The sequence below is a fragment of the Pleurodeles waltl genome, chromosome 7 (assembly GCF_031143425.1).
Source record: "Pleurodeles waltl isolate 20211129_DDA chromosome 7, aPleWal1.hap1.20221129, whole genome shotgun sequence".
Classification (NCBI taxonomy): Eukaryota; Metazoa; Chordata; class Amphibia; order Caudata; family Salamandridae; genus Pleurodeles; species Pleurodeles waltl.
Genome location: NC_090446.1, coordinates 451,526,479 through 451,549,310, shown reverse-complemented (window position 1 = coordinate 451,549,310; position 22,832 = coordinate 451,526,479). Strand labels below are relative to the sequence as shown.

At 47.9% G+C, this 22,832-nt stretch overlaps 1 protein-coding gene across 3 annotated transcripts in view; it reads right to left on the bottom strand.

Annotated features, from left to right (window-relative positions):
• The window catches only part of LOC138304172 (sulfotransferase 1C4-like), a 239,774-nt gene that overhangs the window by 94,856 nt on the left and 122,086 nt on the right, over positions 1–22,832 (bottom strand). For all 3 annotated transcript variants that reach the window (XM_069244004.1, XM_069244003.1, XM_069244001.1), the window contains one exon: positions 5,153–5,351. In XM_069244004.1, the coding sequence (XP_069100105.1) occupies positions 5,153–5,336 (184 nt within the window). In that variant the 5' untranslated portion in view covers positions 5,337–5,351. The remainder of the gene's footprint in view (positions 1–5,152; positions 5,352–22,832) is intronic.

Sequence of the window (22,832 nt, the reverse complement as noted above, 5' to 3'; positions counted from 1 at the left end):
AGGTTTCCCTAGGTGCCGGCTGAGCTAGAGGCCAAAATCTACAGGTAGGCACTTTGCAAAAAACACCTCTGTTTTCTGTCAAAAATTGTGATGTGTCCACGTTGCGTTTTGGGGCATTTCCTGTCGCAGGCGCTAAGCCTACCCACACAAGTGAGGTATCATTTGTATCGGGAGACTTGGGGGAACATAGAATAGCGTTATTGTCCCTTGTCTTTCCCTACATTTGTTCCTTCCAAATATAAGAGAGTGTGTAAAAAAGACGTCTATTTGAGACATGGCCTGTAATTCACATGCTAGTATGGTCACCCCGGAATTCAGAGATATGCAAATAACCACTGCTCCTCAACACCTTATCGTGTGCCCATTTTGGAAATACAAAGGTTTTCTTGATAGCTATTTTTAGCTCTTTATATTTCAGCAAATGAATTGCTGTATACCCGGTATAGAATGAAAACGCAATGCTGGGTGCAGCTCATTTATTGGCTCTGGGTACCTAGGGTTCTTGATGAACCTACAAGACCTATATATCCCCGCTACCAGAGGAGTCTAGCAGATGTAACGGTATATTGTGTTAAAAAAATCTGACATTGCAGGAAAAAGTTACAGAGTAAAACGTAGAGAACAATTGCTGCTTTTTTCTCCTCATTTTCAATATTTTTCTTTTTCAGTTGTTATTTTCTGTGGGAAACCCTTGTAGGATCTACACAAATGACCCCTTGCTGAATTCAGAACTTTGTCTACTTTTCACAAATGTTTAGGTTTCTGGGATCCAGCATTGGTTTCATGCCCATTTCTGTCACTGACTGGAAGGAGGCTGACAGCACAAAAAATCGTAAAAATTGGGTATGTCCCAGTAAAATGCCAAATTTGTGTTGAAAAATTGGGTTTTCTGATTCAAGTCTGCCTGTTCCTGAAAGCTGGGAAGCTGGTGATTTTAGCACAGTAAACCCTTTGTTGATGCCATTTTCAGGGAAAAAACCACAAGCCTTCTTCTGCAGCCACTTTTTCCCATTTTTTTGAAAAAAACGAATTTTTCACTGTATTTTGGCTAATTTCTTGGCCTCCTTCAGGGGAACCCACAAAGTCTGGGTACCTCTAGAATCCCTAGGATTTTGGAAAAAAAGGACGCAAATTTGGCTTGGCTAGCTTATGTGGACAAAAAGTTAAGAGGGCCTAAGCGCGAACTGCCCCAAATAGCCCAAAAAAGGCCTGGCACAGGAGGGGGAAAAAGCCTGGCAGCGAAGGGGATAAACTGTTTATTGTTTCCATTAATAAGAGGATACTATATCCAGTTGATTGTGTTTGAGGATCTGATGGTCGATAAGTTGTTCAAGGTTGAAGGGGAATTCCCTTCGGCAGCGGAGTTTGGATTCGCCATCGCAGCGGACTTGTTGGTGTTCCAAGCATTTTCTGTTGGACTCTGGTTGCTTAGAAAGAGGAATCATTATTGTTGCAGCAACATAAATAGTAGGATGGAGGCCATATGATTGGTGGGGGCATTGGGCTATTGGGGCTCATGGGTGATGTAGTTTAAAGTTTTTTCCAATGTTATTGCCTGCTGTATTGACTCATTAAAAGCAAGAGACGAATACTCCTCGCCTCTGTGTCCTTAATATAATCTAAAATTCTTGACACATCACCTGAAAATATTTTACTCCCCAACACCATATCTCACAGCCCCACAAAATGAACACTCAAGCACCACAAGTTTCCAAACACTCAGAGCTCCTGCTTCTTTCTTACAATTCTCCATACCCTTTTCACCTATACTATGCCCTACAGCTCCCTTACAGACAGGAAACAGGCTGTTTCCCCTACTCCACACAGCGTCAGCCAGTGCACAGACACCACTTCACGGACTACTCTAGTAGACGTCTTATAATGTTTCAGGTTAATGATTAGTAGTCTCCGCACCCATTTCCGGAGTAATAATATAAGTCCATGCAAAGGTGTAGACATCAATAGTGTAGCGGGTGCAGTGGCACTAGGGCTCAGAGTTGTAGAGGCCAACTTCTCCCCAGTTGGTGACCGTTGTTTTACTATAAAAACAGTGGATGGAAGCCCAATCTTGTAGCTTGCATTAGGGCCCCAGGTGCCATTGCGGCAACGGTTCAAAACCTACTGACCGATTTTCCTCCTGCATAAAGTGTCTGATTTATATTACAGTTTCTTGTTTTTTATTTTGCTATGCCAGTGATTGCATTTTTCTCATTTTTGGACATTAATAGAGGCACGCAAATATTTTCACACTACACAAGAACCAAAAATAGCTTTAATTGTGAAGGAGGCAATCCAATTGTGCCTTTTAGTAGGTAACACCGACTTGTATATGAACATCTGTTGCTTAAGTCCGAAAGCTAAAGTTAATTGTGCATAATTATGCTAAATGGGCAAGATTAAGGAAGAAACAATACAACCGTGTGCAGCTTAAAAATATATAGCATATTTGTGCAACACCTCAACTGCTCACATTCACTGTGACATGAGTGCATAGTTAGGGGAATGCCTGTAAGTGTGTCTGGTTCCCTAATTTGTTATCTTATCATGATCATGTTTACAATACAGGAGAAGGAGTCTCACTTTTAGTTGACCTCAAACTATGTCCATAATCAACTAGAAACCTAATCATATTTGCCTGGTATAAACTTAATAGAAGATGCCATTCCACCCAATAACTCATCTTAAATATATACTATACAGAGGTGGATATGATAACTGGTAATCTCCACACAGCCATACGCTCCCTGTGATCCCAAGTTGCCTTCTGGACCACACTGACACTATCTGTGGCAGGTCAGATTGCATATAAATGGTTATGCTCCGCCGATAATGTTTATATTGCCAACATGCTTTTTTAAATTACTTGATTCTTTGCTATGCAAACTGATCTAAAGTTCTGGCAAATGACGAGCAGCTGTAAGGAAACTTAAATATGCCAACCAATAAAGGAGGCTTGGGATCTCTGATCCCTGGAGCTACTTCATAGTTTGACAGATTCCGTGTGTGGCGTAATGGCTGGCTGGCTGGCACCTTAGCAAAACTGGACTTTCAGATAGGCAGCTCTGGGAAGGAAATGTACAGACAATATTCTTTCCTGGCCCAAAACCTCAACCACGGCTCCCCCCAACCAGTCACCACAGGCTGGGATGCCTGAAGCAGGCAATAGCCTGAACACGCACACATCTTACACTGCCGTATGTCCCCATGATCTCTCTGTGGGTCATTTTAGACAAGAGGTAATTTATCAGCCAGCAATGGCAAACTGTTGGGTTTGACACAATAGGACAGATGTTCACAGATGGTACTCTTACCTTCTTCCCATCCATGATAGAAAACCGGGGCCTCCTGGGAAGCCAATTCCTGCTGTATGGTAGGATTCAGCACACCAATAAACAACAATGGAACATGGACCTCCTAGAACCCCCAAAGAATACTGTGTTGTATAGTCTATACACAATAGGTAGTGGTAGAAGGTTGATTACATGGTATTATACATTTCTACTGGCACACACAGGTATATCCCTGCAACCCCTCAAGGACAAATAGGAAACACCAGTGGGGCAGATCTTTAATGTTAAGGAATGACAGAGGGCCTTAGAGTATCCACATAAACTGCCTCACAATCCCCGTTTAATATACATAGCTCAACAACCTGCATAGGGCATACCTCACATCACATTCGATTGGTCAGATTTACACCAATCCATGTACTATGTGCCTTACATGTCAAACTGAAAAAGGGAATTTCCAATATATGGTGTGATAGTGCCCCAAGACACAAGATTACTGGACGGCAGTACTGATTAATGTGGCATGCATAACGGGATGGGAGAACCTGCAGAGTATGGAGGGCTGCTTAATGGGTATATTCCCTAGACCTGAAACTAAGTGGTTGTGTACTGAATTTATTGATGTAGTCCTTTTACTGGCAAAATAGGTCAGTGCCTGGAGGGAAGAAGTTGTGTTTTGGGTTGAACTTCAAAGTAGAGCTCTTCGCTGTGAAGAATGCAGAGGGTTGCACAAGAGACCCATATCAGATGTTTGTCAGGGACTTGTCAGATAATTCAAAGAAGCTGAGAAAGGTGGTGATAGCCTACCTTAGATATGCTTAGATATACTAACTAAGCATGAGCATAGCTAACATGTAGATAGTAGGGACTTTTGCTTCCTTTCCCCTCATCCTCTGCTCACCGGACAATCTAGAAATAGCAACAGAGGGTGAAGGGCAAAATTAAATTACATTGTGTAAGACAGAAGTACACCTAAGGTGATATCGTAGTCACCAGCAGATGTATAGGAATGGAATCTCCTGGGTTGCTTCTTGGTGGGGGGTTGTACTTAATGAATTATGACTATAGTTGTATGCTGTGACATTTGGGCATGATATAAATTATTTCATAGTGTAGATAAGCTGCTACAAAAGACGGACATGACCGACCATTTTTGTCCAAAGTCTGTGTTTGTATGAAATTGCATATTAAAATAGTCAATAAAAAGTTTTTTTTTTAAAAAGATGCGGTCCCACTCTTTAGATACAATCCATGCAACCATATGTATTGTATTTCTTGTAGTGCATCCACTCTGTATTTAAGGACCTACACGAGCATAGGTGTTTAGCATTCTATTTAGTTAGGAGCCATCATACCTTCTCACATAATGCATTGCTGTCAAAGTGTTGCTAGTTTTTTTTACTGTTTATTGACTTATTGCTATGTACAGTATGAAAGGATGTGATGCTGTCTTTGCTCAGCTTTCCTTTTCAATAAAAAAGTTTGGTTACCCACGTGTCTTGTCTGTTGGGAGGACCACAAGCAGCAGAGACGGTGCTTCAGAGAGTATGATCCCCAGGATACCCTCATTCTGTAGGATACTTGGTTCCCTTGCTGACTTGTGGACCCACGCTTCATTGTACATTACTTACAAAGTATTCACTCCCTAATGACAAAAATTGTGTGTGCATTCTAGCTTTATCACTTAATTTAGTATTCCTCAGTGGTTTCTCTGTTGTTTTTTATGTCTTACAGGCCTGAAGGAAGCCCAGACACTACTAGCAGCTCTTTCAAATCAGCAACCCTGCACCTTTACATACATAATTACTCATCACCTATCACCTCACACCTACAGATATGGCCCAGTAGATTATTTTCCTTACCTGCCTTAGGATAGGTAGCAATCAGCAAGTCATCGGGCCTGGCTTGAAACTGCTCCACCTGCTTCCAGTTGTCAGAAATTAGTTCTAGCAATGGAACTCCGTGCACCATCTTGAGTGGTAAGCGTCCTTCCAAACCCGCTGTAGCCTCCTCCAGAAGGTTGTTAAATATATGAACTGCTTCCATCTTAGACGTTGCTGTCTGGAATAGAGAAAATTAGTCAGTGGAGGAGAAACTGATATATAAATATGTTACAGACAGACTGCTTTATTGGAAGCCAGTTCTGCAAAGTAGAGTAGAGGTGTTTAGGGTTCAAAATTAGATTTACAGAAAGGAAATATATGTATGCCACTAAAGGGCATGTGGTTGAATATTCTGAAGAGCTGAAGAACTCTTTGGAGCTTCCTATATTTAGATGCTCAGAAGATCTCACTTTTATCCTTTCAGCTCCAGAGATTTTGAGATTTCTATCCGTAACATCCACAAAGGCCCCAAAGAGCTGACAAATATAGACACAGATGTAGAAGTGAACCCCAGTGACCGGCTAGAGAACGGCAAGGTTTTGGAGGAACCATCATGACCAGCCCTACAGGGCTGCCAACTGGCTAGTCATAGACAGAAGAGGTTCTACATGGTTTATTGGCAGAAATATTATCAAATTCCATTGTGTAAATTTGATAATATGTATTTATGCGCAACTGTATTTTAATTTATGTAGTAAAATGCATTATGTTTTAATTTCATTTGAGGTCTTTTATAATTCTACATATCACCTTCAATTAGTTTTTAAATTCCCATCAAATCTTTGTTAGTAAACAAATTACTTTTAATTCGAAATTTAGAACGAATGATATATCCACTTAAGGTATGTAATCACTTTATCTAATATATCTAAATGTGTCAGATATAACCCACCTACTAACACCAACAAGTTTATTTTATTTGTTTATGCTACATACTGAACGAATGTGGTAACCTTTAAAATAAGTTTAAATAACTCTGAAATCACACAAATTATTCTCCTCTAAAATTCCTTAAGGGAATGTCATTCTTTCACTCCTTTAATTCACTGGCCATGCAGCAAATATAAGCCATTTGCCCTATCACATTCAGATTGAATCACCAACTGTTAATGTGTGATGCTATCTCCCTGCTGAATATAGATAGCTTTAAAAACAACCCCTTTTATATGGGCCATACTCATAACTGACTAAAACCAAGCATTACCTCTTACTTTTTATTAGGTATCAAGGCTAATAAGAACTTTTATTGCATTTCTAGTTCACTGCTTTCGTTCAAGATTCTAGACAAGGTAACTGCTGGTGAGATGCAAGCCTATCTGGAAGCCTATTATTTTCTGGGAGACTCGGTCAGGCTTTCATTCCAAGTGGGGCTCCATTGTGTAATACCAGAAGCTTTGGACAAATGAGAAGTGATGTGGCATGGCCTATCTATCTCCACTGCCAACTTGGATAAATCAGGTATGTTGTCCAGGCAGCTGTTGGGGTATCCAGCAAGATGTCCGCTTTCAAGGTGGAAGTTAGGTTCTGCATGCCCCACCAGGTAATATATACATTTTATTTGCAGGCCCTCCATCAATTGTTCCTTAGTTGAGGCGCTGCACGTCACAACTATGCTGACAACTCCCAATCCGTGTACAGACGCTCAGTTTATCAAGAAAGCAATCTAGTACACATTTAATCAACCATTTCCATGAGATCTGACAAAAACGGATGAGTGAAACTGTTCAAGTCTGAAGGACAAGTATATTGAGCTTCGCATTTTAGACGCAAAACAGCTCTGGCACAAGTTAATGCCCCAGTTTGAAAGAGTTGTGGTGGGTTTGACTCTTAAAGCAGACTGCACCTGGATAAGTAATTTAGGAATGATGTTTGGTGCTGACATCTCTTTGGATGCCACCTTACATCTGTAGTACCCGCTCCAAAGTACTGTATGAAACTATTGCTGCTGTGTACCCTATTTTTGAATGAGGCCTGCAAGGATTATGCTTTTAGTGGTGCAGATTATGGCAATGCTATTTTTGGTGACTATACTCAAATCAGTATTCTGAAACTCCTGGTCACTCAGAATTCTGCAGCTGAGCAGCAGTTCATCTCCTGGGGAGGGGATGTGCTATGATGACACCTAGGCACTTTCGTTTGCTTCTTCCTCAGGCCAGAATCCACTTTAAACCCCATACCGTGTAGCATAAGGTGATCTATGTATTTTTGTATATAGTAGCATTTGTAAGGCGTATCCTGCCACAGGGGGTCTGCATGTATCAGTAAAGATTAATGGAGCTTCCCCTGGCTCTCTTAACAACCATTTTCAACTTTACATCCCTTCTCTCAGCCTCTCCTTTTGGAGAGAAAGTTTCTATTGACAGTTAGAAGACCAAGAGTTGGAGGACATTCCTTTGCAGTGTGAGATGTTTCTGTATGAAGCTCCCACCATCCAAATATCCAGATTTTTAAATCTCTATCTCAGTTTAGGAAGGTTATGGAGACCCTTCTATTTTAGTTTCATACTTCATTCACCCACACATTTGTTACCTATTCTTGAAGGCATTATAGAATATGTAAAGTAGTAGTCCTTTCGTACTCTTACATGGCCTTGTACCTTGAGCCCATTACATCTAAAATAAAATGTTCATATTTAGGCAATTAATACACAATGATAACAAAGAACTTTCTGTGCCCTTCTGCAACTTTTACTGCTAGGAAGTTTGGCATTTCGTGGCAGATTCACAAAGTCGTGTAAGAGTATGTGAAAGACTACTCCTGTAGTAGTACTACTTCCTGCAGTTTTTTTTGCCTCAGACCTCGGAAACCTCTTAAATATTTGTGTACGTTTTACACATTCACAGATGATGAAGACTTCCATGCTCCAACACATGTTCCTACACATGTTTTAAATAGTAAAATGCTTTTGAGCTATACGCTGTCCTGTTCTTGTAAACATTATATTTTTTTCTATGTCAATGTTTTAGATTATTTTGTTTTCATTTTAGAATAAATAATTTGCACTAAAATGACTGTTCTACAACAATTTGATGTGAATGACATTAAAGCGTTGACTGAGATGCGGGGAAAAGTGGGCAAAAAACACAGTGTAGCAGGACATTGAGCTCTCATTCCAGGTGCACCAGAGTTACTGGGGCAATATATTTGCACATAGAATTACAAATCTCACAAGTATCCAAAAATCTGTGTTCTGTAAATACTATGCCATTCTGAATTGTCCCCAAACAGTGAAGAATAAACTGGAAAAACAGTTTCTGAACCAATTTCTGCATATCATTACAGAATTCTATCTACTCTCGTAGGCAGGGATAGATTCCTCCAAATTTGATATTATGAAAATGTCCCAGAATCACCCACAGTAATTTCATATTAGGGAGTGCGACATGCCAAATTACTGGATGCATCAAAAAACCAATTGATCGGAAATAGCTTTTTCGCCCAAATCAGTAACACAACTTTAGATAGAACTGGGACCTAGGAGGCTGTCACTATAGGGCTCTGCCTTGGGTTCTGGAAAGAGCAGACCGTCACAACTGTAGAGGTAACATCCATTTGTTCAGTCCCATGAAGCTTGGAGAGAGAAGACACTCATAGGTGTAGCAGCGATGTGCCTGGCAATTATAGGGCAACAGTATCGGGTGGCATTGTCAGATGATCCGGAGAAAAAAGGGAGATAAAATTGGAGCAGGAAGTATATGTCCAAGGTGTTAGTACAAAAACATTGACAAAGCCAGTCGGTGTTGTCAGTTTTAAAAAAGCTATCATTTTCATTCCGTTCAAAAGCTGCAATTGCCACTTTCCTGACATAGGGGGTTATTACAACTTTGGAGGAGGTGTTAATCTGTCCCAAAAGTGACGGTAAAGTGACGGATATACCACCAGCCGTATTACAAGTCCATTATATCCTATGGAACTCGTAATACGACTGGTGGTATATCCGTCACTTTACCGTCACTTTTGGGATGGTTTAACTCCTCCTCCAAAGCTGTAATAATCCCCATAGTCTGCATTATTTTAGGCTGTTATCAGAGGTCACTGGAGTTATTCGGAAGAGCTTTTTGCAGCAGCCTGCAGAATCTTAAAGCAGTTACTAGAGAGCCGACAGATATGTCCTATCCCGCAAAATTGCCACCTCAGAGGAGGCATAAGCTATACACACTGCAAAGATGGCGGTATGGTAGGTTAGGAATGGTAGGTTAGGTATGGTAGGTTAGGAATGGTAAGATGGGTAAGTTGTGGTAGCAAGGCTTTAGTAGGCGTGGTAGATATGAAAGGCAGCTAGCTATGGAAAATAGGCAGCTAGGTAAATAGGTATGGGAGGTAGGATTGGTCGACATCTTATGTAGGTATGTTAGGTTTGTTATGACAGGCTGGTATTATTGGTATGGTAGGTTCGGTAGAGGCAGGTATTGCTGGTGTGATAGGTTTGGTATGTTAATTATGGTAGGTTAGGCAAACTATGCCATGTATTCTAAGCAGGTAAAGTAGGTTGGTGAAAAGATGACAATAGTTCCAATGAAGGTCCAAATATTTATTGCAAGTGACATGAGAGGTCTCCTTCTGCTCCGAACCCCAACAACAGAGCCTCTTCAACTGTTTAGTGTACTGCTACTTCGTCATCCTTCTAGATTCTATTAGAGAACTCTAAAGATTTAAACATGTATGGGACATAGCACATCTTTCCCCACCTAGAATATTTTTTAACAATAGAAGACTAAAGATTTATGATGCATAACTCAAACTTGAATACAATTGAGTAGTTCCTATCACACTAAATATTTACACACAAATCACAGGTAATGGACAAAGGTTTATACCTCAAACTCTTTCAGTAAAGCAGGATGTCTCCTGCTTCTTTTCACATGGTCTTCTTGTTTTTACCTAACACTTTCATGCATGCCATCCGCAACCTTTTGCCTTGTTTACAACACCAACCTCCTAATATTAAAATTTTCCCCATTCTCCGAAATAACTGCTTTTAAGAAAACAGTTCTGACCTTCTTGGGAGCAGAATATGTTGACTTTCCTTTGCCAACCTGTTAGAAATGGGGTCTTTGGTTGGCAGTCAGGTTACCCCCTGTCCAGACAAGGACCCTCACTCTAGTCAGGGTAAAAGAGAATCACCCTCAGCTAACCCCCGCTGACCCCCTTAGTAGCTTGGCACGAGAAGCAGGCTTAACTTCAGGGTGCTAGGTGTAAAGTATTTGTACCAACACACACAGGTGGTCATTCTGACCTCGGCGGTAAAAGGCGCTTACTGCCGGTCAGAAGACCACCATAACACAGCTGCGGCCGCGGTAAACCGCCACGGTCATTCTGACCCGCAACAGGCAAACCGCCAAAAACCCGACATCAACAAAAGTCCGCCACACCAACGGCCAGCGGGAAACTGGCGATGACCAAACCTCCACCGTCACACCAACAGAAATACGCCCACACTATCACGACACACGAATCCACGCGGTGGTCTTTCAACCGCGGTATTCCATTGGCGGTACACACCGCCGCGGTCGAAATACACACACACGTACAAAACACAACCACATTGGACAATTCAAAATACACACACCTGATACACATACAAACAACACTCCCACACACCCAACACAATATAAAAAACACACCCACATCACCCACAAACCCCTTCGACCCAAAAAACCGAGACAGACAGCACTGCTTAGATAACACCATCACACAGAGGCTAACCACACCATCACCCACACAATATCCACGCACAAAACACCACACATCACCACACTCACCACACTCTACAACACATACACCACCCCACACCTCATCCACACCACCCCATGGCACCCCAAAGACACCCCCGTTTTTCAGACGCTGGACTCCGGGTCATGGTGGAGGAAATAGTTCGGGTAGAGCCCCAGCTCTTCGGGACACAGGTGCAGCACACCAGCATTGCCAGGAAGATGGAGCTATGGCAAAGGATAGTCGACAGTGTCAAAGCTGTGGGACAGCATCCACGAAATCGGGATGACATCAGGAAGCGGTGGAACGACCTACGGGGGAAGGTGCGTTCCATGGTATCAAGGCACAACATCGCGGTGCAGAAGACTGGCGGCGGACCCCCACCTACTCCCCCAGAATTTACAGCATGGGAGGAGGAAGTCTTGCACATCCTGCATCCTGATGGCCTCGCAGGAGTAGCTGGAGGAATGAACTCTGGTAAGTCAAATCTTAACTACTTCTTCCCACCCCTACCCCACCTGCATCCCAAATCATAACCCCACCCTCACCCCCACCCCCATCACACCTACTCCCTGCAAATGTCTCACTATCACAACCCACCCATCCCAACACCTAGCCCTGCATGTGTCCACAAAGCATGGACACCCATCACCAAAGCATGCCCACTGCACATACAAATCTCCCCCACAAGCCACCCTCACAAAAGCCCCCACAAGGGAATGCCAGCCCTGGGGTACACGGGCACCCACCCATTGACCGATATGGCACACACTGAAGCAATAACCATACCTCTATACCCCTGCAGGACCCGAACGCCACCACACCGCCCAGGAGGGTCCAGAAATGTCCATCCCACCCCCAGAAGAGGCCACCAGTGATGACAGCAGCTCTGTCTCCCTGGACCCAGATGACCAGCCCGGACCATCGGGGATCTCGGGACAGTCGGTTCCCCTCACACAGCCACTGGCCACAGCAGACCCAACCCCCTCTGGAAACACCAGCACAGCTCCCACCCACCGGGCCCATGCCTCTGTCTCCAGGACACGTCAATCAGCGGTGTGTCCACCACTACAGGGCACCCAGGTTAACCCACCACCCCAACAACAACAGGGACCTGGGGGCAGTGGTAGTGGGCACACGGTCCAGGGGACGGAGGCCCAGGGAAACAGAGGAACTGGGAGGGCTGCTGTGCGACAGGGGGGGGACAGGCCCAGGGAACCCACTCTCCACGAGGCCCTCTCCTCCATCATGGGAGCATACCACCACTCCCAGGAGACGATGGCGACGGTACTGGCCAGGTTCCAGGAGATCCAGGTCATGCAGGAGCAACAGTACATGGGGTTCAGGGAAGAACTTAGAAGCATCAGTTCCGCAATGGGCACCATCGTAGGGGCACTCAACCAGATTGTCACCACATTGCGGGACCATGTGGCACCACAAAGGGCCCCTGTCACTAGCATGGACCAAGAACAGGCAACCACCTCCGCCGGCGCTAGTGGACAGGAGGCCCCCACACAACAACAGGCCACCAGAACCCCACCTCCTGCAGAAGAAGAACCACCCCGCAAGCGGGGCCTGAGATCTCGTAAGAAGACAGAGTAGGATGCCAAGACCCCCGTCAGCAAAGGATACCCCCTGATGTCATCCCACTGTCCCACATTGTCACCCTGTCCAACCTTTAACTGCCCCTGCTCCACCTTCCACAGGCATATGGACAATGCACCTGTGAGACTGAAAAGCTGGACTCTGCCATGGACATTCCTCCACCATCACCCCTCACCGATTTTCCATCCATGTCCCTAAATGCAGCACTTTAATAAAAACACTTATTGCACAAAAACAATCTGGAGTCTGCCTGTATTGTGAACAAATGTATTAAACATAACGCTGCCAAAATGTCCAGTTACACAGTGATGAGAACATACCACTGTCACACAGCTGTAGTCCATGGGTAAACAAAGCAGAGGTCACGCAGTGGGGGCCACATCTCTGAAATTTGAAGGGAAAGTCACAACTCAGTGAACATACACTGGGGGAATAGGACAGACTGTAGAGAGGCAGGAGACTGTAAGTAATTGTAAAATGCTGGTGTTGATTCTTACCTGTGTGTTATTGAAAATACTGTAGTATCACTCTGTCCCTGTTGTCTGTGTCGTCCTCTTCGTCTTCCTCCTCTTCACTCTCCACAGGTTCCACCGCTGCCACAACACCACCATCTGGACCATCCTCCTGCAGGAAAGGCACCTGGCGTCGCAAAGCCAGGTTGTGAAGCATACAGCAGGCCACGATGATATGACACACCTTCTTTGGTGAGTACATTAGGGAACCACCTGTCATATGCAGGTACCTAAACCTGGCCTTCAGGAGGCCGAAGGTCCGCTCGATCACCCTCCTAGTACGCCCATGGGCCTCATTGTACCGTTCCTCTGCCCTTGTCCTGGGATTCCTTACTGGGGTCAGTAGCCAGGACAGGTTGGGGTAACCAGAGTCACCAATTAGCCACACACGGTGTCTCTGTAGCTGTTCCATCACATAAGGGATGCTGCTATTTCGCATGATGTACGCGTCATGCACTGACCCAGGGAACTTGGCATTTACATGGGAGATGTACTGGTCTGCCAAACAGACCACCTGGACATTCATCGAATGATAACTTTTTCTGTTCCTGTACACCTGTTCACTTCCTCTGGGGGGTACCAAAGCCACATGGGTCCCATCAATGGCACCAATGATGTTGGGAATATGGCCAAGGGCATAGAAATCACCCTTCACTGTAGCCAAATCGACCACCTCAGGGAAAACAATGTAGCTCCGCATGTATTTCATCAGGGCAGACAACACTCTGGACAAAACCTTAGAAAACATAGGCTGAGACATCCCAGATGAAATGGCCACTGTTGTTTGGAATGATCCACTAGCCAAAAAATGGAGTACTGACAGAACCTGCACTAGAGGGGGAATCCCTGTGGGTTGGCGGATGGGTGATATCAGGTCTGGCTCCAGCTGGGCACACAGTTCATTAATGGTGGCTCGGTCAAGTCTGTATGTGAGTATGACATGTCGTTCTTCCATTGTCGACAGGTCCACCAGCGGTCTGTACACGGGAACAGTCCTCCATCTCCTCGCAAGTCCCAGCGGACGGTGCCTAGGAAGGACAACATGGAGCACAGAGTCAAACAACCCACAGGTACGTTCATCCAGCTTGCACAGTACACGATTATCTATGCATTGAATGGCTTGTATGAGTGGCAATGCAAGGCCAAGGCCTGTGTGACGCAGTAGAAATTAAGCCATGTGGGCCCTTGAAATGGCGGCTGCCTGACCTGTGAAGTGTGACAATGGGATGTGAGGTCAATGCGCTGGCGTGGCACACGTGGCGGTAGGCGGTCGAAGACCGCGGTGCAAAGCCGCATTGGTTAACATTGAACCCTATGGGTTTCATGAGCCAATGAGGAAGTGCGCCGGTGGTCGCGATACGCGCCGGCGGTCGCGGTACGCACCGCCGCGGCCGTGACCGCCATTTTCTATCTGCTTAATCACTCGAGACCTGATCATCCACAGGAGAGGACCTATACTGCAAGTGCTGCTGTGACCTCGGTCTGGAAGAGACAATGGCTGCTGCGACTGGGGAAAGGGCCCCTGCCTTCACTTCAGAAGAGTTGGAGACACTCGTGGATGGGGTCCTTCCCCAGTATGCGCTACTCTACGGTCCTCCAGACCAACAGGTAAGTACACTGGGACCGTGTTTTGTGGGCAATGCCTGGGTTGAGTGGGGTGAATGAAAGATGGTGGGGAGGGGAGCGAATGAGGCATGCATTGAACGACAGATGAGAGCATGTGCCATATGGCAAGGTTGGGGAGGGGTGGCCACTCACATCGACCATGCAGAAAAGTGATGATATTTCTTTTCCCACCCTGTACATGTCACACAGGTCAGCGCCCATGAGAAGATCGACATTTGGCGTGCCATCGCCAAGGACGTCCGGGCCCTGGGGGTCCACAACAGACGGGGCACCCACTGCTGCAAGAGGTGGGAGGACATCCGCCGCGGGAGCAGAAAGACCACGGAGGCTCTGCTGGGGATGGCCTCCCAACCTAGGAGGGGTGCCACACAGCAATTGACCCCCCTGATGTCCCGGATCCTGGCGGTGGCCTACCCCGATTTGGATGGGCGCGTGAGGACATCACAGCAGACACAAGGGGGTGAGTATCAGCACATTCTGCTATATTAGCGCACAGTGGAGGTGTCTGGGTGGGGGAGGAGGGCTGTGGCTATCTCTAGGCCAGGGTGGTTTCTGTAGGTTAGGCCCCTCCATAAGGCATGGCCCTGTGCCCCCGCCCCCCACCTCTGTAGGGTGCTAAGTACAGCTATCCATGGCCCGGGCTCACCTACGTGTGCATTTCTCGTCCATAGACTTGTATGCCAAGTCACAAGAATTGAGTAGTGTACCCCGAGTGCGCGGCGTAGTGCAGGGGGCTTCTGTGTCTGTCCTCTCCGCCAACGGTGTCGCCAATGCATGCACTCAACATGTCTTTCTTTCTCCCCCCCCCTTTTGTTGTGGTCTTCCTGTTCATGTGTGCATTAGCATCATCAGGCAGAGAAGTGGCATCGGCGCACGAGGGAGCTGCATCTCACATGGCCCCGGAGGGCCATGCAACCGACTCCGAGTTCACCAGTGAGACGGAGGGCGAGGGGAGCTCCACAACGGGGACCCGTGGAGACGTCAGCGACACAGACACGTCCTCGGAAGGGAGCTCCCTTGGGGTGGCGGCAACATCCGTGCCCACCGCAACAACAGGTACAGCCGCCACCCAGCGCACCAGCACCGCCCTCCCAGCAGCCCCTCAGCGTTCGTCCCGTGCCCGCTCGCCCAGGAAGGCGGGCATCTCCTTTGCCCCAGGCACCTCAGGCCCTGCCCCAGTTACCCCTGCTGCCCTCAGTGCGGAGATCCTTGACCTCCTCCAGACGCTCATTGTCGGGCAGTCTACCCTTTTGAATGCCATCCAGGGTGTAGAAACTGAGGTGCACCGGAGCAATGCATACCTGGAGGGCATTCATTCGGGTCAGGCTGCCCATCAGCGATCGTTCAACGCTCTGGCCTCAGCACTGACGGCAGCCATTGTCCTTGTCTCCAGCCTCCCTCCTCCAACTCCCTCCACCCAGTCCCACATCCCTGTTCCTCTGCCTATCCCAGCCACACCTACAGACCAGCCTGCACACACCTCAACACCCAAGGGCAGCTTATCCAGACATAAGCACCACAAATCACACAAGCATTCACCCAAGCAACATCCACATGCAGACATGCCAACAGCCACTGCCTCCTCTGTGTCCCCCTCCTCCTCGTCTCCCTCCTCCCTCCCTGTGACGTCTCCACTCACACCTGCATGCACACCACCATCAGCCAGTACGTCCATCACCAGCACACCCACCAGAACACTCCGCACACGTGCAGTCACCACCCCCACTGCCATTTACACGTCCCCTGTGTCCTCTCCCACTGTGTCTGTCACCCCCTCTTCCAAACCACACAAACGCAGGCAGCCACCCACCCAACAGCCATCCACCTCACGACAGCCTCCGTCACAAGCACCTGCACCCAAAGACAGCACACTTGACTCTCCTACAACCACATCCTCTTCCTCCACTCCCATACCCACTGCACCTACCCTTCCCATTGCTCCTAAAAAGTTTTTCCTCTCCAAAATTAACCTCTTTGCATCACCTGACCCACCCCCTCCATCTCGTAAGATTCCAAACAGCACCTCAGCCACCACAAGCCCTGCACCTACTAGGACCATAGTTCAGGGCTATTGGAGTCCACCAGCTCCTAGGGCAGGAACATCGGCCAGCAGCAAGGGGACAGCCAGCCCACCCCCTGGGAAAAGAACCAAAAAAGGGAAGGGCCGGCGCGACAGGCCTGAGACGGCTGCCCCCAAGGACACTACCCTTGCACCGTCACCTGGCACATCCACAAAGGGAGGCAAGGGCCCCAGGGATTCGGCGAAGGAGGGCAAGGGCAGCAGGGAGGACAAGTCCGGCAGCAGCCAAGCTGCCCAGGAGGGCCCCACCAGCCCCATTTTGGGTGTGACGGAGGACACCCACGGGCCCAGGACTCCAGCACAGGAGGGCCCCGCAAGCGAAAGGTCGGATGGCGACTGAGCGGGAAATATTGGCCAGATCTGGTTCCCTAGGAACACAAGACAAGCACCGCTGAACAGGCCCCGCCAAGACAAGCACCGCTGAACAGGGCCCCGCCGTGACAGACACCGCTGAACAGGGCCCCGCCAAGACAAGCACCGCTGAACAGGGCCCTTCAAGACAAGCACCGCTGAACAGGGCCCCGCCGTGACAGACACCGCTGAACAAGGCCCCGCCAAGACAAGCACCGCTGAACAGGGCCCTTCAAGACAAGCACCGCTGAACAGGGCCCGCCGTGACAGACACCGCTGAACAGGGCCCCGCCAAGACAAGCACCGCTTAACAGGGCCCCGCCAAGACAAGCACCGCTCAACAGGGCCCTTCAAGACAAGCACTGCTGAACAGGGCACTTCCTGTCAAGCACCGCTCCGCTGGGGCTTTCCTGTCAAGCACCACTCCGCTGGGCACCGCCGTCTCTGAACTGCTCCGCTGGGCCCTTCCTGTCAAGCACTGCTCCGCTGGGCCCTTCATCTCAAGCACCGCTCCGCTGGGCACCGCCGTCTCTGAACTGCTCCGCTGGGTCCTTCCTGTCAAGCACCGCTCCGCTGGGCACCGCCGTCTCTGAACTGCTCCGCTGGGCCCTTCCTGTCAAGCACCGCTCCGCTGGGCACCGCCGTCTCTGAACTGCTCTGCTGGGCCCTTACTGTCAAGCACCGCTCCGCTGGGCACCGCTGTCTCTGAACTGCTCCGCTGGGCCCTTCCTGTCAAGCACCTCTCCGCTGGGCCCTTCATCTCAAGCACCGCTCCGCTGGGCACCGCCGTCTCTGAACTGCTCCGCTGGGCTTTTCCTGTAAAGCACCGCTCCGCTGGGCCCTTCCTGTCAAGCTCCGTTCCGCTGGGCACCGCCGTCTCTGAACTGCTCCGCTGGGCCCTTCCTGTCAAGCACCGCTCCGCTGGGCCCTTCCTGTCAAGCACCGCTCCGCTGGGCACCGCCGTCTCTGAACTGCTCCGCTGGGCCCTTCCTGTGAAGCACCGCTCCGCTGGGCCCTTCCTGTGAAGCACCGCTCCGCTGGGCCCTTCATCTCAAGCACCGCTCCGCTGGGCACCGCTGTCTCTGAACTGCTCCGCTGGGCCCTTCCTGTCAAGCACCGCTCCGCTGGGCCCTTCATCTCAAGCACCGCTCCGCTGGGCACCGCCGTCTCTGAACTGCTCCGCTGGGCTTTTCCTGTCAAGCACCACTCCGCTGGGCCCTTCCTGTCAAGCACCGCTCCGCTGGGCACCGCCATCTCTGAACTGCTCCGCTGGGCCCTTCCTGTCAAGCACCGCTCCGCTGGGCCCTTCCTGTCAAGCACCGTTCCGCTGGGCACCGCCGTCTCTGAACTGCTCCGCTGGGCCCTTCCTGTCAAGCACCGCTCCGCTGGGCCCTTCCTGTCAAGCACCGCTCCGCTGGGCACCGCCGTCTCTGAACTGCTCCGCTGGGCCCTTCCTGTCAAGCACCGCTCCGCTGGGCCCTTCATCTCAAGCACCGCTGGCCCATTGGCAGGGCCGGATCTGTGTTGGGCAGGGCTTCACGAAGCACTCTGGGCAACATGCCTCCTCCATAACCAGTGGAGTCTGTAATCCACTTGATGGACTGTGGCTTTGCACTCCCCAGGATGTAACAGTGGGCAATCCACCCACTGTAGAGACTTGAGAGACTGTGGCTTTGCACTCCCCAGGATGTTACAGTGGGCAATCCACCCAGTGTAGAGGCTTGAGAGACTGTGGCTTTGCACTCCCCAGGATGGTACAGTGGGCAATCCACCCAGTGTAGAGACTTGAGAGACTGTGGCTTTGCACTCCCCAGGATGCAGCAGTGGGCAATCCACCCACTGTAGAGACTTGAGAGACTGTGGCTTTGCACTCCCTAGGATGCAGCAGTGGGCATGGAGGCCCCTCGTGGATCTGGTGTCATGGACTCATGTGGCTGAGGTGCCCCCCGTTCCCTTCCCCCTGAGGTGCCTGTAGTTTTATTATCTGATGCCCCAGCAGTGTTCTCTCCAATGGAATCGGGTCTCGTGTGTGGGCTTTGCCCATGTGTTTATGCACATTGGCCCACGAACAATGGAAGGTAGCCAATATGTGCCGGACTTTTGAGCTATGTATATATTGTTCATGTTGTAATATATTTTATTTATATATTTAATATTTCACTTAACTTCAAATATGCTATAATATACTTCAATTTTAATGATCATTTTATTTTGTCTTTGCATTCTTCCGGGGTGTTTGGGGGGTGTCACTCTGACTTGTTGCTCTGCATTGGTCATTGGTGTGTAGGTATTTGGGAGTGGTGGGGGGGTGGGTGTGTCGCGTATGTGTGTGCCCTTAACCTTTTCTCCTCCCCCCTCCCCTGTGTGGTAGGTGCAGTACTCACCGTTGTTGTCTGCGCCGGCGTTCGTGCTCCTGGTAGAGGAGCAGGTAGACAATAGCTGGTAGGATGTTTAATTCGGGTTCCATGCTGTTCAGATTCCTCGTGGAGTGTATAGAGGTGAGCGTTTTCCCGTTCGTAGTCTGTTTCCGCCGTGTTTTTATCGGCGGGGCTCCCGCCCCGGAAAAGATGGCGGATTGGTGAGTTGTGATAGGGTGGGCGGTACATTGTCTGCCGTCTGCCTGTTGGCGGTGACCGCCGCGCTGTTTGTTTGTCCCGCCGTGGCGGTCGGAGTGTTAAAGTGGCGGTCTGTGTTGGCGGTTCCCTCCAGGGTCAGAATTCCATTTTTTTAACCGCCTGCCTGTTGGCGGGTTGGCCGCCGCTTTAACGCCGACCGCCAGGGTTGGAATGACCCCCACAGTGACTTAATGAAAACACTACAAAATGACAACACAGGCTTAGAAAAATAGAGGATTTGTATCTAAACAAAACAAGACCAAAACGACAAAAATCCACAATACACAAGTCAAGTTATCAATAAAAATGCAAAAGAGTCTTCATGTAATTTTAAACACAACGCTAACGCTGTTAGCGTGAAAATTTACCTGGGTGCATCAAAAATAACCCCGCATGGGCGAGTGTGCGTCAAAAAGGACTTGGGATGTGTCAATATCACTCACGAGCGAGATCTTGCATCGTTCCTCCTTCAGTCGAGTCGGCATGCATCGTTTCATCTCTTCGCAGGAGAGCGATGCATTGATTCGAACCACACTCTTGGGTCCGGGTAGGCCTTGCGTCGTTTTTGCACACCCAGCGATGTTTGCATTGGAAATCCTGCCGCACATGACCACGCAGTGTAAGTTGCAATCTCACTAGCCTCCGTCAGCGATGCTGTGAGTCACTTCTCCAGCCGCAGGCAAGCGTTGATTTTCAGCCGCAAAGCCAGAGGCGTGTCGAGTTTTCAGCCGCAGATCTGAGTCGTGTCGATCTTTTCCCCGCACGGCGATCTGAGTGTGGATTTCTCACTCTTGGGCTGCCAACTTCTCCTTTCAGGGTCCCAGGAACTGGATGGGCACCACTTGGCTGAGTAGGAGTCTCAGCAGAGGCTCCAGGTGCTCGCAGAGAGAAGTCTTTGCTGTCCCTGAGACTTCAAACAACAGGAGGCAAGCTCTAAATCAAGCCCTTGGAGAGTTCATCATAAGAAGGAAGGCAACACAAAGTCCAGTCTTTGTCCTCTAGCACAGGCAGAAGCAGCAACTGCAGGATAGCTCCACAAAGCACAGTCACAGGCAGGGCAGCTCTTCTTTCTCAGCTCTTCAGCTCTTCTCCAGGCAGAGGTTCTTCTTGGTTTCCAGATGTGTTCTAAAGTCTGTTTTGGATGCCCTTCTTATACCTATTTTGCCCTTTGAAGTAGGCTTACTTCAAAGGAAGGTCTCTCTTGTTTGTGAAATCCTGTCTTGCCCAGTTCCTAGACACACACCAGGGGTTTGGAGACTGCTTTGTGTGAGGGCAGGCACAGTCCTTTCAGGTGTGAGTGACCACTCCTCCCCTCCCTTCTAACACAGATGGCCCATCAGGAAATGCAGACTCACCCCAGCTACCTTTGTGTCACTGTCTAGTGAGAGGTGCAACCAGCCCAACTGCCAAACTGACCCAGACAGGGAATCCACAAACAGGCAGAGTCACAGAAATGGTTTAAGCAAGAAAATGTTCACTTTCTAAAAGTGGCATTTTCAAACACACAATCTTAAAATCAACTTTACTAAAAGATGTATTTTTAAATTGTGAGATCAGAGACCCCAAACTCCACATGTCTATCCGCTCCCAAAGGGAATCTACACTTTAATCATATTTAAAAGTAGCCCCCATGTTAACCTATGAGAGAGACAGTGAAAAACGAATTAGCAGTATTTCACTGTCAGGACATATAAAACACATTACTCTATGTTCTACCTTAACTGTACACTGCATCCTGCCCTCGGGGCTACCTAGGGCCTACCTTAGGGGTGTCTTCCAGGTAAGAAAAGGGAAGGTTTAGGCCTGGCAAGTGGGTACACTTGCCAAGTCGAATTTACAGTTTAAAACTGCATACGCAGACACTGCAATGGTAGGTCTGAGACATGATTACAGGGCTACCTATGTGGGTGGCACAACCAATGCTGCAGGCCCACTAGTAGCATTGGATCTACAGGCCCTGGGCACTTCTAGTGCACTGTACTAGGGACTTACTAGTAAATCAAATATGCCAATCAGGGATGAAACAATTACATACACATTTTGTATAGGAGCACTTGCACTTTAGCACTGGTTAGCAGTGGTGAAGTGCCTAGAGTAACAAAGAAAGCAGAAACAGAGACCAGCACACATCAAAAACCTGGGAAACAGAGACAAAAAGTTAAGGGAGACCACGCCAAGGATGAAAAGTCTAACACAACCTATCCTCCGAACCTGACATTGACAACATCACCACACCTAAAACTTTTGCATATTCCTTTGTGTCTTTCCATCATTATTTGTCTTATAAGCTTCTTGCTTATTCATCACCCTTTCTGATATCCTGAAAGATCGCATTCTAGCATTTCGCTTTCCCCATCCAAGGTGAGCACATAAATGTGGTTGGAATCCTTCAAGCAACAATGTAAGTGGTGATTCATGTCACAGACTGTGCAGTAGTCTTGAAACCACACATTTTCATTTCCTTCTTCCTCTTCAAACTACTTATCAAAAACAGTTAGAAACAATTGTTCAGCACCCTATATAACCTTCCAACCTGATCATTGTATATAAGATGATACAAAGTTGTCACGTTATGAGGTGTTCCTCTGCTTGTCAGAAAATGTGACATAGTACATTATCTGTCAGTATTTCATGAGGAATTCCTTGTCTTGTGAAAATATTTTCCAGAAAGGAAATGATATCTTGCATTTCTTCCTTGCTCTAGCCTCGCTTATTGCCATTTTGAAAAATAATCCAATGGCAAATGTACCATTAACATCTCCAAAACCTTAAGGCTCACAAATGTCTTGTGCTACTTTCTTCATAGTCCTTCTCAATATTTGATAGGTACATCAGGTGACTCTTACCACCAAAGGTTTGTCACTGTATTTCTAAATCTTTAGTTCAACTTCTTGAGATGCTTTCCTATATAAATCCCTATTCACACCTTAGTTACACTCTTCCTTCATAATAACCTGCATAGACATTGTTTCAACAATAGCTACTAGGCAGTCATCTTCAGTCTGTTTATGGGCATCTGACAATGGAAATCTAGACAAACAGTCAGCTGTCGTTTCAATTACCAACCCACAAGCAAGAGCCTCCGTCTCAAGAACTGAGTAACTTTTTTTCTGTTCCACTCACTGTGTGTAAAGCAAAAGCTATTATTCTCTATTTTC